At 25.5% G+C, this 12,970-nt stretch overlaps 1 protein-coding gene across 2 annotated transcripts; it reads right to left on the bottom strand.

Annotated features, from left to right (window-relative positions):
* Positions 1-11: 11 nt before the first annotated feature.
* Positions 12-11,749, bottom strand: LOC113556754 (CD109 antigen). Of its 2 annotated transcripts, XM_026961882.1 has the most exons (28): positions 11,522-11,749; positions 10,553-10,753; positions 10,297-10,477; positions 10,051-10,219; positions 9,862-9,974; positions 9,653-9,793; positions 9,412-9,594; positions 9,250-9,324; positions 8,905-9,129; positions 8,635-8,821; positions 8,391-8,566; positions 7,101-7,355; positions 6,310-6,459; positions 6,109-6,248; positions 5,825-5,988; positions 5,333-5,556; positions 5,096-5,272; positions 4,853-5,035; positions 4,541-4,777; positions 4,283-4,467; positions 4,123-4,225; positions 3,838-4,044; positions 3,585-3,771; positions 1,961-2,352; positions 1,705-1,898; positions 1,472-1,646; positions 1,296-1,401; positions 1,043-1,230 (listed from the first exon to the last, which is right to left on the bottom strand). In XM_026961882.1, exons 2-28 carry the CDS (start codon positions 10,741-10,743, stop codon positions 1,043-1,045), a joined length of 4,908 nt encoding a protein of 1,635 aa, XP_026817683.1. In that variant the 5' UTR covers positions 10,744-10,753; positions 11,522-11,749. The 2 variants fall into 2 exon arrangements, with proteins under 2 accessions (XP_026817684.1, XP_026817683.1); XM_026961883.1 differs by lacking the exon at positions 11,522-11,749 and having other exon boundaries at positions 12-1,230; positions 10,553-10,743.
* Between the last annotated feature and the right edge of the window lie 1,221 nt (positions 11,750-12,970).

Raw genomic sequence — 12,970 nt, 5'->3', positions numbered from 1 at the left:
ACAATGGACGGCATTAGTTGCAACTTAATAATAATTTGAAGTAAAAAATCAGTTTAAAATAATTTTAATTTAATACTTAAGTCGTAATATTTTTGTAGTGAATTACCAATTTTACAAGTTTATGACAGGTTATCTAGGTACATTTATTTAATCAAAGGTAATAAAAGGATATAATTATACTAATATATTTCAGTGATTTTTGAAATGTTTTCCATCTTTTTTTTTTTATCTTTATATCGTATACAAACTTGGCTACCAAACAGTTTTTAAATAAAATGGAACACTTTACTACTGAATCATATTTAACATTAAAATAAATATACTTAAAAAAAATTATTGATCAAATTATGAGATTCAATGAAGTATTAAGTTGGCAAAAAAAAAATTTTTGGTTACACTAGAGATTTTAATTATTTTATTTAAAATTAAAATTATATTATTAAGTAATATAATAGATTTTTTTTATTACTAATTATTTATTATTTATTATTAGAAATTGTTCAAAGGAGGAATTTTTAATGATTAAGATAACCTACATATTATAAAGAATAGATATAAAAATATTATATTATTTTATGGCATGTGTAAAAATTTAGCAAATTAAAAATACACTTTGCTGATTAAATATTAGTGTCATCATAATATCATAAAAAAAGCTTTTAAATAAAAGTGAGTAACGCCTTTTAATTAGTTGTACTACACACAATGGTGCATTATTAAGAGTACATCATTTAGAAATAATAGTATGTGCGTTTGGACTACCATTATGTATCTATGGATTTATTTCCTATTGTCCTATAGAGACTGAATAGCAATATATATATAGAACCTGTATCTGTTATGTGTTATTATGAATCATTATTACATTTATTTTTATTTTTTAATCAGTTTAAATTGTAAGCAGATATAAAAATATTTTAACCAGTCTTAGAATATCTAATTCAATTTATAAAAATATTGCTTAGTTTATTAAATTTAGGTTTATAAAGTGTGTTTAATTAATACTTAAATTTAAACTAAAGCACCTAATAATAAAATTATATTATGTAATTAAATTGTAGTAAATGTTAACTACAAGAATAGTAACAATAGAGATTAATTTTATTGGAATAGACAATTGAACAGCGTTATTGAAAATTGGACAATAAGGACATTGACTACTACCACATACTTCACAAATATTCAACAAATATGTTGGTAAGGCGTCAAATATTGTTTCGTTGAATCGTTCTAAAAAAAAAAATATAGATAAATTTGAAATAAATATTACTGGTTTAAAATAAATAAAAACATACCAGGAGCATAATAATCATATACACGAACAGGCAGATAACGTGACATATTTGCTACAGGATGCCATCTTTCAACAGTAAATTTAACACAGGTTTCTGACTCATCCAACTATTAAATACATAAAAAAAAATTAATTTTTATGTTGCATGGATATAAAAATATAAAAGTATTATGTTACATAATCAAAGTAAAACAACAGCTTTCCAGGGAAAAATCGAGCTCTTTGTAAATTTCGAACAGTTCTTTGCAATACATAAGCGTCCAGATTTTGTTGTTGCACTATGTATCCAGTTGGAATAGCAACATCCAAAACAGCCAGTCCTGATCTAGGAGACTCATCAATGTAAGTCCATCTAAATTATAGATCATTTATTAATTTAAGTCAAACAATTATGTCTTTATTATTTATACTTTTGGCAACTACGATAAGTAATATGAGATTGATTGCGACCATGAAAATCTGCACGTGTTACTATTCCAAAGGCTTGTTCAGGTGGTGTTGTTTGGAATTTTGCCACATCAACATTATATTGAACAGACATTTGTAAAATAGCATAACCTGAACCTTTAGCTTGCACTTTTACAGTACCCCAAGCTTGTGGAATCTACAATAGATGAAAATAATTTCAATTTTAGACCAGAATGAAACATTTAAAGCAATTTTTACCTCTATTTTTTGTAACTGAGCAATATTTGCACTGTTAACTTTCAATATTTTTGTTTTTCCTGAAAGAGCTGTAGCTTCAACCGTAACAGTCAATGTAAATACATCTCTAAGTCTGTTTCTGTTTGTATATTCAATTAGAGCTTTCATGGCAATAGCCGTATCTTGTGTGGAGGCCCAACCGCCATCAGTAAGTCTTTGAGAATTCAACCACTTAACAACATCGTCAATATAAGGTTCTTTTCTAGCAACATAAACAAGTAAAGCATATGCTGTTGTTTCTATGTTAATAGAGTCAAATTTATATGGCAGACGTGGTAATAAAAATGGTTTCTGATTTTCCATTTTTGTTGGTGGTAAAGGTACAAATTCTTTACCCCAATACATCAATCCTCCTATAAAAATATTCAATAATACATTTTATTTTATCATAAAAGTAACTAATTATGCAAACAACATTCTGTAGAATTATGAAAATTCTAAATGAACTAAAAATTGATTTGTTCACATTACCAAATTTCAACTCATTTAAAATTTTGGCTGTCATATAGTGAGCAGTTTACTAGTTTTCATTGGTTTACACTTTATACTTACTAGTTTATTAACTCTGTTAGAAACTAATAAAACTTTATAAAAGTATATGTTCAGTATGTCACTTATTGTAAAGCACACATACACACACACATATTGATAAACAATGTTTTATCATAATAAGTAGTGATGACCAATTACTTATTTTTTGATTAGTAAAAAGTTTTAACGAACAATGAAAATATCTAATGTAATAAATGTAGAAGTGAAAAGAATTTGTACATACGTAAGGAGTGGAGAGCAAAGAAAAAAAGAAAAAAGTTCTTTTCCATTTTAAAAAGTATTCTATTCAATTTCTTTTAATCCCTAGTAATTTTAATACATAATCGACAATTGTTTCTAAGTAAGTTATTTTAATAATAATTGTTGTAACTAATGGTTTTTACAGTCGTTGCAAGATAAATTGAGGTGGATGCGGCGGCGCGATAACGAAAGGGGTTCTCCGTACTATATTATTACCAAAAATATATACATAAATGAACATTTTAAAATTAATTTAACTTTAATAATTTAAAATCAAATATTCTGATAATATTCTTTTATTTTATAATAAAAAATAATAATAACACACCACAACTGGTTTGGCCTACACTTACTGAAAAGCGCCGTCGTTTCAATTTATCTGATGACTGTAACCTAGTTTTCTATAATAATTTTCATTTTGATGATTTTTTTTATATCTTTTAGTATAGATTATAGATTAAAACGTACTAGGAAATATAAATTGTCATTGCTTATCATTATAGTATACTTTTAAATTCAGCGTAGATCTCATACTATATTTGTAAATTTACCAGTAAATCATATACTACATGACAGCCATAAATTTATACTTGTTAATTCATAGCTATAAGTATTTTATACTATTTGTATATTGTATTTTATTGTATTTATTTATTTATTAACAAATGGTATAATTAAATAATTTGTGTAATTGGGTCTTTTGGGTAAATAATTAGATGATTGTGACAACTTGAATAAATATATAAAATACTGTACAATATATATATAATATAAATAAAAATACAAAACATACCTTCTCTTCTAGCATGCCTAGCTAATAAGGTGAACGCAAACTCAGCAAATGATGACTTGGTTAACATTAATGCATAAGTAACAAGTGCAATTTCATATGGTTCACCAGTCATATTTAATAAATTCATATTTTTTTCTAAATATTTTACAGCTCTACTTTCACCCTGAGCCAATTTGGAACCCAGACCCTATCATAAATTAAAATAATACATATTAATTAAATTAAAATATATATTAAATAAATATTAACTAACCCCCGATAGATCTTTTGCATTTGTTAATGTGATGAGAACTTGTGCAGTTAATGATATATTAGAAAATCTTTGTTGTCTATTTCCTCCAAATAAAATTGATCTATGCATGGAACTATTAACTTTACGATCAGGAAACCATGCCACATCATAAAATGAACCTTCTTCGGTTTGATGTTTCAGTACCCACATTAAAGCTTTTGAAATTACCTAATTGTTTAATCATTTAATTTTGATATATAATTAATATTGAAAACATTATTCTACTAAGAAATATTTATTAATTACCTGTGGATCAATAAATATAAAATTTTCCCACTCATAAAAGTTTGCTTCCTGGAATACTCTAGCACAATATGAAGTCAACCAGACACTTGGATAAGACATATTCCTAAAATTATAACTTTAATATTAGAAGAAAAAAATAATCAAAAAAGAAGAACCATACCAATCACTTCTGAAAAGACTAAACGATCCATCTTCATTCATAAATGATAACATACGCTGATATCCAATATTCAAATGATAGAATGATTGCTTCTCCAATGTTCGATCTCGTTGATTTGCATATCTCATATAAATTGTTGTATACAAATTAGCTGCAAAACTAAACATTGTTTGTTCAGCAGCATCCTGATAAATAAAAATTAAACAATCAATTCGATAAGTATTGAATACTATACTAATAATATGATGAATATATTACCATGGGTAAATTAAGCAAAGATGTTGCATTAACAGGCATGGTGGGGAAAATTGGCCCAACAACGTCTCCGACTAATGAAACATGAGCTTTGTTTGACCCATACACATAGTAACGATCTATACTGTATGGTATAATTGGAGTTTCAGTTACATTTACATGCAAATATTGGAAAACATAAGCTCTATTACTAAGATCCAAAATCATTGACTGATGTCTGTACTGAGGTACTCCATCAGACTACAAAAAAGATAAAATTATGTTTATGAATATAAAAATAAATGATAAATATTAATATTTAAAAAATGATCATACATCGACATGTAAATTTCTTGTCACTCGATCACTAGCTATTAGAGTGGTAGCCTCAATATTTATAGTAATATCACCAAGTTTTGTAGGTACCACAGGTAGGTAAACAGTTTCTGCATCTTGTGCTTTAATATAAACAAAAAATTGATGATCACCGTGAGATGTTCTGGGGTTGTATGAATTTACCTAATAACATAGAAAAAAGTTAAAAAAGTAAGCATATATTATGTTATAGATATTTCATACTATTCCATCTTCTTCAACGTGAACAAATTTATATGATTCTGAACCAAATAAAACAACAACAGCTTCAACACTACTACACATATAATTAAAAACAGTAACACGAATTCCAATCTGTTCACCTTCTTTACAATGTGTAGGCATTTCAACATTCATAAAAAAGGGTAATACTCCAACATACTGTAAAAATATTATTTTTAATTAATAATATTAATACTATATTATAAGACATTTACTTACTTCAATAGGCTTTTTAATCATGCCAAAACCTTTAGAAGGACTTAAACTAAATGCAGTAATCATCCAGTTGGCAGGTCGATGAGGTACATCTAAATCAAATATGAATCGCCCATGAGGTCCAATATTAATATCTCGCCACATCCATACATTATCATAATGTCTTTGTATATGATTATAACGGAACTTTCGAAAGTTATTAAATTCTGTATGATTATACAATGGACCTAATACATACAAAAAACAAAATGTTATACTAAATTATAATAATCAAAACATTTTCAAATATAATAAACAACATAAGAATAGTTTATAAATACTAAAATACTGCAATTATAATATTAAATTAATTTATATACTTAGATTTAGTGTTTTACAACAGTTAAGATATGTTTTTATTAAAATTAAAATTGGTGACTGTAGTCAAAAACTAAACTGCATTTAAATCATAATATAATAATATTATAGTTATTTTAAATATTTCAAAAAATTTACATAAAGCTTCATCAGTGCCATCATCACAATCAATATGTCCATCACATTTTCTATTAGCCAAATAACAGCGTCCACTGAGACATTCAGAATATCCTAGAGTTTGGTTACATAAAGTTATTCGCCTTGGTAGAACAACATCAGTAAATACAATTACACCAGCAAATCTTAAAAGAAAAGTATTATAAATACTAAATAGTATAGATTTTCAATGATAATATTAATAAGTATATATTATAATTATTAAATGTAATAATTTATACATAGTATTTTATTAGTTTACTTACTCAAATGTACGGTTAGCATCTATCCCAAAAGTAGATGATGGAAAATAAACTATTTCATCCGGAGAACCTTCATGAGAAAGCCACGTGTGCATAATTGTACCATTTGTATCCTCATCAAACCTTTCCATTTTAGTTAAAATCTAAGTTCCAATAAATAAGTTAATACAAAACATAATTTTGAAACCATATCACAAATTTTACTTTAGCGTATGTTAATTCATTCCCTGCTTGTAGACTATAGAATGGATAATCTAAACTAGATAATCCAACATATGCTCCAGGTTCACCATATACTGCTACTTCAACCTTTTCCCCACTTCTGCTTTTACGATTATTGATAAAAACAGTGAACTGTAATAATATATAATAAAAACTTTTCGTAATATACAAAACCATAAATTGAATTAATATTTTTAAATTTATAAATAATTTTTTAATATAATTATCATGAAAGAAATTTAATAATTTCTTAGAATGTAATAAATATATACGTTCATAAGATTATAATATATTTTATGCCTATGAAAAACTTTGATATGCAAACATTTAAACACAACAACTTCCAAAAAATGTATGATATTGTATTAATTTTGTGCAAATGAATGTAAATGCGTTATCATAATAAACATAAGTTGTTAAATGCCAATCTCAGAATTTACATGACCGATTTAAACACATTTTTTTTTGTTAGATTTTTAAAGACTTTTTAATTAACCTCTATATTAAGTAGTTATGGTACCTCACACATAAATTTCATTTTGGTTCACAAAGATTGAATTTTTTTTATATTTATGTAGTTTCAATTAGTTACAAATTAATAATTATATTACTATTAAAATTATTAGCAATATAGACTATTTTTCAATTTTCATCTAAATAATATATAACTTGTTTCACATAAAAATTGTTTAAATATTTATACATTAATACAATTTCTATGAGTATTGACTAGCTCAAAACTTTTTTATTTTATTATATTTTTTAAAACTTACATTATTTCTTGATATTCCATTTACTGGAAAAGTTAAACTATCTGCAACTACATCCCCAAATTTACCAACATGATACACGAGAATAGTAGCAGCTGGAGCCATTTCAGCAGATAAAGTAACAGCAAATGTTCGGATTGTTGAAGCATGAGTGACTTCATGTCCAGTTACTAATATTAGACCTTTTGAGAGCAAGATATAATCAAATGATTCCAAGTAGTAATTGCTCTGTACGTGGAACACTATAAATTGACCAACCTATAAATCATAAATATATGTCAATAAATATAGAATGAAAAAAAACAGACAAGATAATGAAACTGATAGACATGTCTTGTTTCTATCAATTTGGGACAAGCAGTATTGTATTTAAATCTAACCATCAGTAACATTCTATAGCTTTTGATATTTTTTTTTTTGTAATATATATATACAAATAACAAAATAAGCTATACAATTATTTTTTGCATCAAAGATTACAAATATAAAATTGTATATCGAGTAATTTAAACATTTATGATGTTTTGGTATTATTTCGTAACTTTGGTGATATTTTTGCTAATTTACCATTTAAAATCTTATTTATTTTGTTTTTTTTTTATACATTTTAGTTAAAGAAGACATGTGCTCAATGCTCATATGTAATGTATTTATAATTAATTCAACACTAAAGTACAGAATAATCATTTAAATTTCAAGTTAAAACATAATCTGTGTGCTCTTGTAGTTTTTTGTGATATTAAAATGTTTAAGCTAGTTATGAATATTTTTAAATTTTAATATTTTAAACTTTAAAAAAAAAAGAAAATTAAATAATTGAATATTATTAGACTATTATAGTATTAAATAACCTAAAAAATAAAAATGCATTTATTTATTTATTTTATTTTTAGTGTACTTGTATATTATAATAGTTTTTAGTACTTTAAGAGGCCGTTCTGGTAAAAGCAAAACGTATACAACACTCAAGACCCCTAGTAATGTTTAATAATTGTTATTAAAAAAAACTATTCTGTGTAGAACTTAATTTACATAAAAACAATCATTGTTTGGTATAATATCATTTTTTTAATAGTTATTTTTTGCTTAATTTTGTTGTTGTTGTTGATTTACTGTTTATTCTACCATAAGGTAATGCCAAAAAAATTTAAAATAGTACAAAAAAGTCATGATTAAAAAAAATTTAAAAATATATTATTGGTAACCAATCTGTTGTTATGCGCAGAGCTTAAAATTAATGTATTATATAGATTATATAGTGTATAGATAATAAATATTAAATGAAAATAATACCTTGGCATCTTTAGTTGAAGTCCAAACTTTAAGGTGATGTTGGCTAGGCGAATAATGAGTGAATAAAAGTAATTCTGTTGTTGATCTTTCACCATACATATCTTTAAATGATGCATATATTTTCATTGATTCAATATCTTTCAATACTTCTGAAGCACGTTTATCATTTTCAAGACCTAATAAAGAATAAATAGAATACATATTTATTTTAAAGGTTTACATATTTTAGGTATATAAAATTTACCTAATTCTGTACGTAAATATAATTTAATTTCGAATACTCCTTCATGATCTGTTGACATTTTTAACATTCTCGTATCAATAGTCCTGCGACCACCAGATTTCATCACAACTTCAGCAGACATATCTAAACGACCAAGCAACAATCTGTATCTATCCAATGGGGATCCGTCATGATGAGAAACTGTAATCTAATAAATTATATTTATATTTTGTTAATAAAAATAAATGAAAATACTTATAAATTTAAAAAAAGAACAACTATTATACTTACATAAATAGAAAATGGCATAGCTGGTTTAAAAACTTGTGGCGATCCACCCAAAAATGCAACTCTAACTGAAGAGTTGAAAAATCTTGCAGTTGAATAGCCTTCTACAATTTCATTTAGATATCTTTCTCCTACTGTGGCTGTTATAGTTACCTCAGTCTCTTCTAAAGTAGAAACTAATTGTTGCAACTCACTTAAAGGATATCTGAACTTATAAACACCATAAAACTGAAAATAAGAATATTTAAATAATTATTAAACTTAAAAATGAAATGCTAATTAAAATTTTGAACATTGAATTTCTTTTCTTAAATTTACTATATAAATGTATAAATTAAATACACTAACCCATTGTAAATGTGGTATTTGATTTATTCTTGAATATTCAGATTGTTTAGGATACCAAGAAGGATGCTCTTCATCCTGAAGGAAAAATATAGGTAATTTTAAATATATTAGTATGGTTATCAGATATAGTATGTAGATAAGATAATTATTAGTATAGCTTACAAAACTCAAATATTTTTCAATTACAGGACCATCATAATTTTTAAACCCATTTTTAAGTGGTCGTATTGTTGCTTTTAAAGTTAGATTTCCTTTAACGGGTCCTCCACTAGTATAATTTGCCATTACATAGCCACTCAAATATTTATCCGAATCAAGAAAATAAGCAGCCATTGTAACATTAACCTGAAAAATAAAATAAATTAATAATTTAAGTATTAACTATAAAACAAATATAATATACCTCAAAACGGGTTTGATAATATTCTTCTACTAAAAATGTAACTTCTTCAATCTGCCCTTGAGCTACAACCTGAATGGTCCATTCCCCAAACACAGGCTGATCAGACATTTCATAATTTAAACTTACACATCCAAAGTTTGACTGCAAGCAAGCATTTTTAAATAGAAAAATGTAAATAGATATTAGAATTTATATAAATAAATATATACTTGTCTTGAAAGCCAACGTCTCATAATATAGCGATTTGGATCTAAGATGTATACATCAACAGGATTATCAAAAGCTTTTAATTCTGTATTAATTGGAATTGCTCGGAAGTAAACTAAAATAAATAAAATTTATTCTTATTTATATCAACTAAATTTAAAGAATTTAGAATCTATTCAAAATGTACATACCAATATCAGATTGTTTGTATATTGGTTTATCAGTTTGTATAAATATTGTCATAGATCGTTGTGAAAAATTTAATCGAGTTTCGTTATTAAATGCGTATCCACCAATAATGCCATCGTATAAGCCCTCTACTCTTAATTTATATTCACCAGTAACACTTGTAGCTGGAACCTAAACGTAACAACATATATATAACAGATGGTATTTTTTTCAGGAATTTGAAAAAATAATCTAATATTGATTCTAACCAATAATAATAATGTTTCTTGGATTCCTTCTTTAATTAAACTTATGTCAGAAGCTAATTCAACTCCATTTCTTTGAATTGAAGCTCTAACAGAAATTGGTTGCTTAACTTTATAAACAGTAACTGCTACTTTGTACACTTGTCCTGGTCTAACCATTCGACTCGCAACCACAAAATAATTCCTAAAAAAATCAAAAATTAAATAAATATAATAATTATCCATTTCTTATAATCATTAAACAATAGAAATTGCTTACGCATCAGGGATAATTATGTTATTATCATAATTATTTTTCCAATCATATACATTATTGAATAATTTATCACTTTGCAATTTTGTAGTACGCGAGTAATCATTTTCTTGAGAAATTTTGTACGTTGGTGAAAGATAGTCTTGTCCCATACAAAGTTTTAAAATTAAAATAAGTATTATATAAATAGACATCATTTTGGAGAATCTGAAAAAGTGATAAAATAAATTGGACTGTTAATTGTATTATGCCTAATTACTACTATGTTAACAGCTTATATTAAAAGATATAGAAAAAAACACAATAAATAATTAAATTAAGAACGATCAAAACAATCTGATAGGTGGATTCAATAACTGTACTGATTAAGCACATTTGTCACTTTGATTGTTTACTAATAGCTTGCTAGGTTATATATATTGATATAGATGAATGTTAAGACTCTTAGTAGGTCCCTATCAAAAAACAAGATATTATAGTAAGCTTTAAACACTAATTTATTAAGTATGTTAGTAAAATAGTAACTTGATAGATTTATCATATATGTTAGACAGGTTAAAATTTAAATTCACACAGTTATCAAACAAAAATAGATCAACAGGTAGTTGGTATGTTGCAAAAATACTATCATTAGACACATTTATGTTATTACAAATATATTTTTCAGTTGAAATTAAGTACAAATCATTATGAAAAAAGCATCACATTTATAAATATTTGTATTGGGCAACTACACGAGTAGATAACTATGTGATTTTCAATATATTTAGGACGAGATAGTATATATATATTATATACTACAAAAAACGTGTGAAATTAATTTTTATGGTCCATTGATAGATAAATCATAATTCAGAGCATCAGGAATGAAAATTTAAACTATATTTGATTAACAGTTACAATTATATGCACCGATCATTTATATATTTACTATAATCGAACTACAATAGGTTTACGCCCAAACATGATAAATACCTTAGATTTAAATTCCATTAACGAGTTATCAAACACTGCATACTAAAAGCACTAAAAAACAACACTTATAAATGAACCCGTAGGTCAAGAAAAAACAATACCACAAGATATGATTAACTAAAATAAAACTTAAAATAAAATTACTAATTAAGCGCAAAACGCACTGGACGGAAATTACAATAATATTTTATTTACTAACAACAAATTTAACGTAACCTGTCACATACAAGCTAGCGTCCGGTGTAACTATTCAGTATTCAATGTTCATTGGTGGGTGGCCCCGCCCCGATAATCAGGTGAATATTTTGATAACAAAATTAAATAAAATACTCGCGCAGCGGTCTCTAGTGAATTATTTCTAACAGTCATATTTGGATACACAAACGACACCAACAGATCCTGTTACTTTCATGAAGATTAGAGATCTCTCATTTAAAAATTAAAATTTATTAATCTCATGTTAATTTTATTCACGCGATGCATACCATTGATTTTATGACCCCCCCTCTAAAGTACCAACTATATAGATGAATTTTCCTTATCAAAGATGGGCTGAAGTCAAATATCAAAGCATTATTACTTCTCCAAAACGCAATGATAGACACAAAAATAATAATAATAAAAAAAAAAACATACATCATTGTAAAATCAATACATTTCTCACTTCGTACAGAATCTAAAATGTAAATGTTTAAAAGCATTTTAATAAATATAAAACAATTAATATTGAATTACCGTTAACTATTAATATTTTATCAATTTATTAAGCTATATATTAAACGAACACAATTTTTTTATTATTCAATGTTAAAAATGAATCTTGATTTAATTTTTAAAATATATTATTTAATAAATAATAAAAACTCAAATTTTATCAGGTATATTAATTATATACACGAGTAGGCAGTGATTTTTTTTTCAGTTTTCAACACAAAGAAAATATAGGTGTACCATAAAAAAACATGTGCACAATGCACATATTATATTATATATGACTATATTATAGCCGTGCTGTGCATTGTGCAATTGTGCATATACATACATATATATACCACACATATCTTGCATAATATACAAAATATATTGTATATTTGTGGTGTTTACTTAATTTATTAAATTAGTAGAGCAATGAGCGAAGAACATATTGCGTATCTATTACGTTATAATTAAAATAAAATTTTGTGATCTGTATGAAAAGTTATATAATCATATACCAAATTACCATAATCAATTTAGATAATATAATATATCGATGAATAATAGTGTTTGGAAAAATAAACGGGCCGGAAAAATCCTAAAGTCAGTCGTAATTAGAATTGATGAACATATACATGCAGGCAGTGATGCATTATTTAGATAAAAATAATTTTAATTATCTTTTTATCTCATCTATTTAAATAAAATGATTACCTAGGATAAATTATCTAGATAATTTTATTTTATTTTTTT

This window comes from Rhopalosiphum maidis, chromosome 4 (genome assembly GCF_003676215.2).
Source record: "Rhopalosiphum maidis isolate BTI-1 chromosome 4, ASM367621v3, whole genome shotgun sequence".
In the NCBI taxonomy this organism is placed as follows: domain Eukaryota; kingdom Metazoa; phylum Arthropoda; class Insecta; order Hemiptera; family Aphididae; genus Rhopalosiphum; species Rhopalosiphum maidis.
The sequence above is the reverse complement of the archived record's forward strand: the minus strand, read 5'-3'. Positions and strand labels throughout refer to the sequence as shown.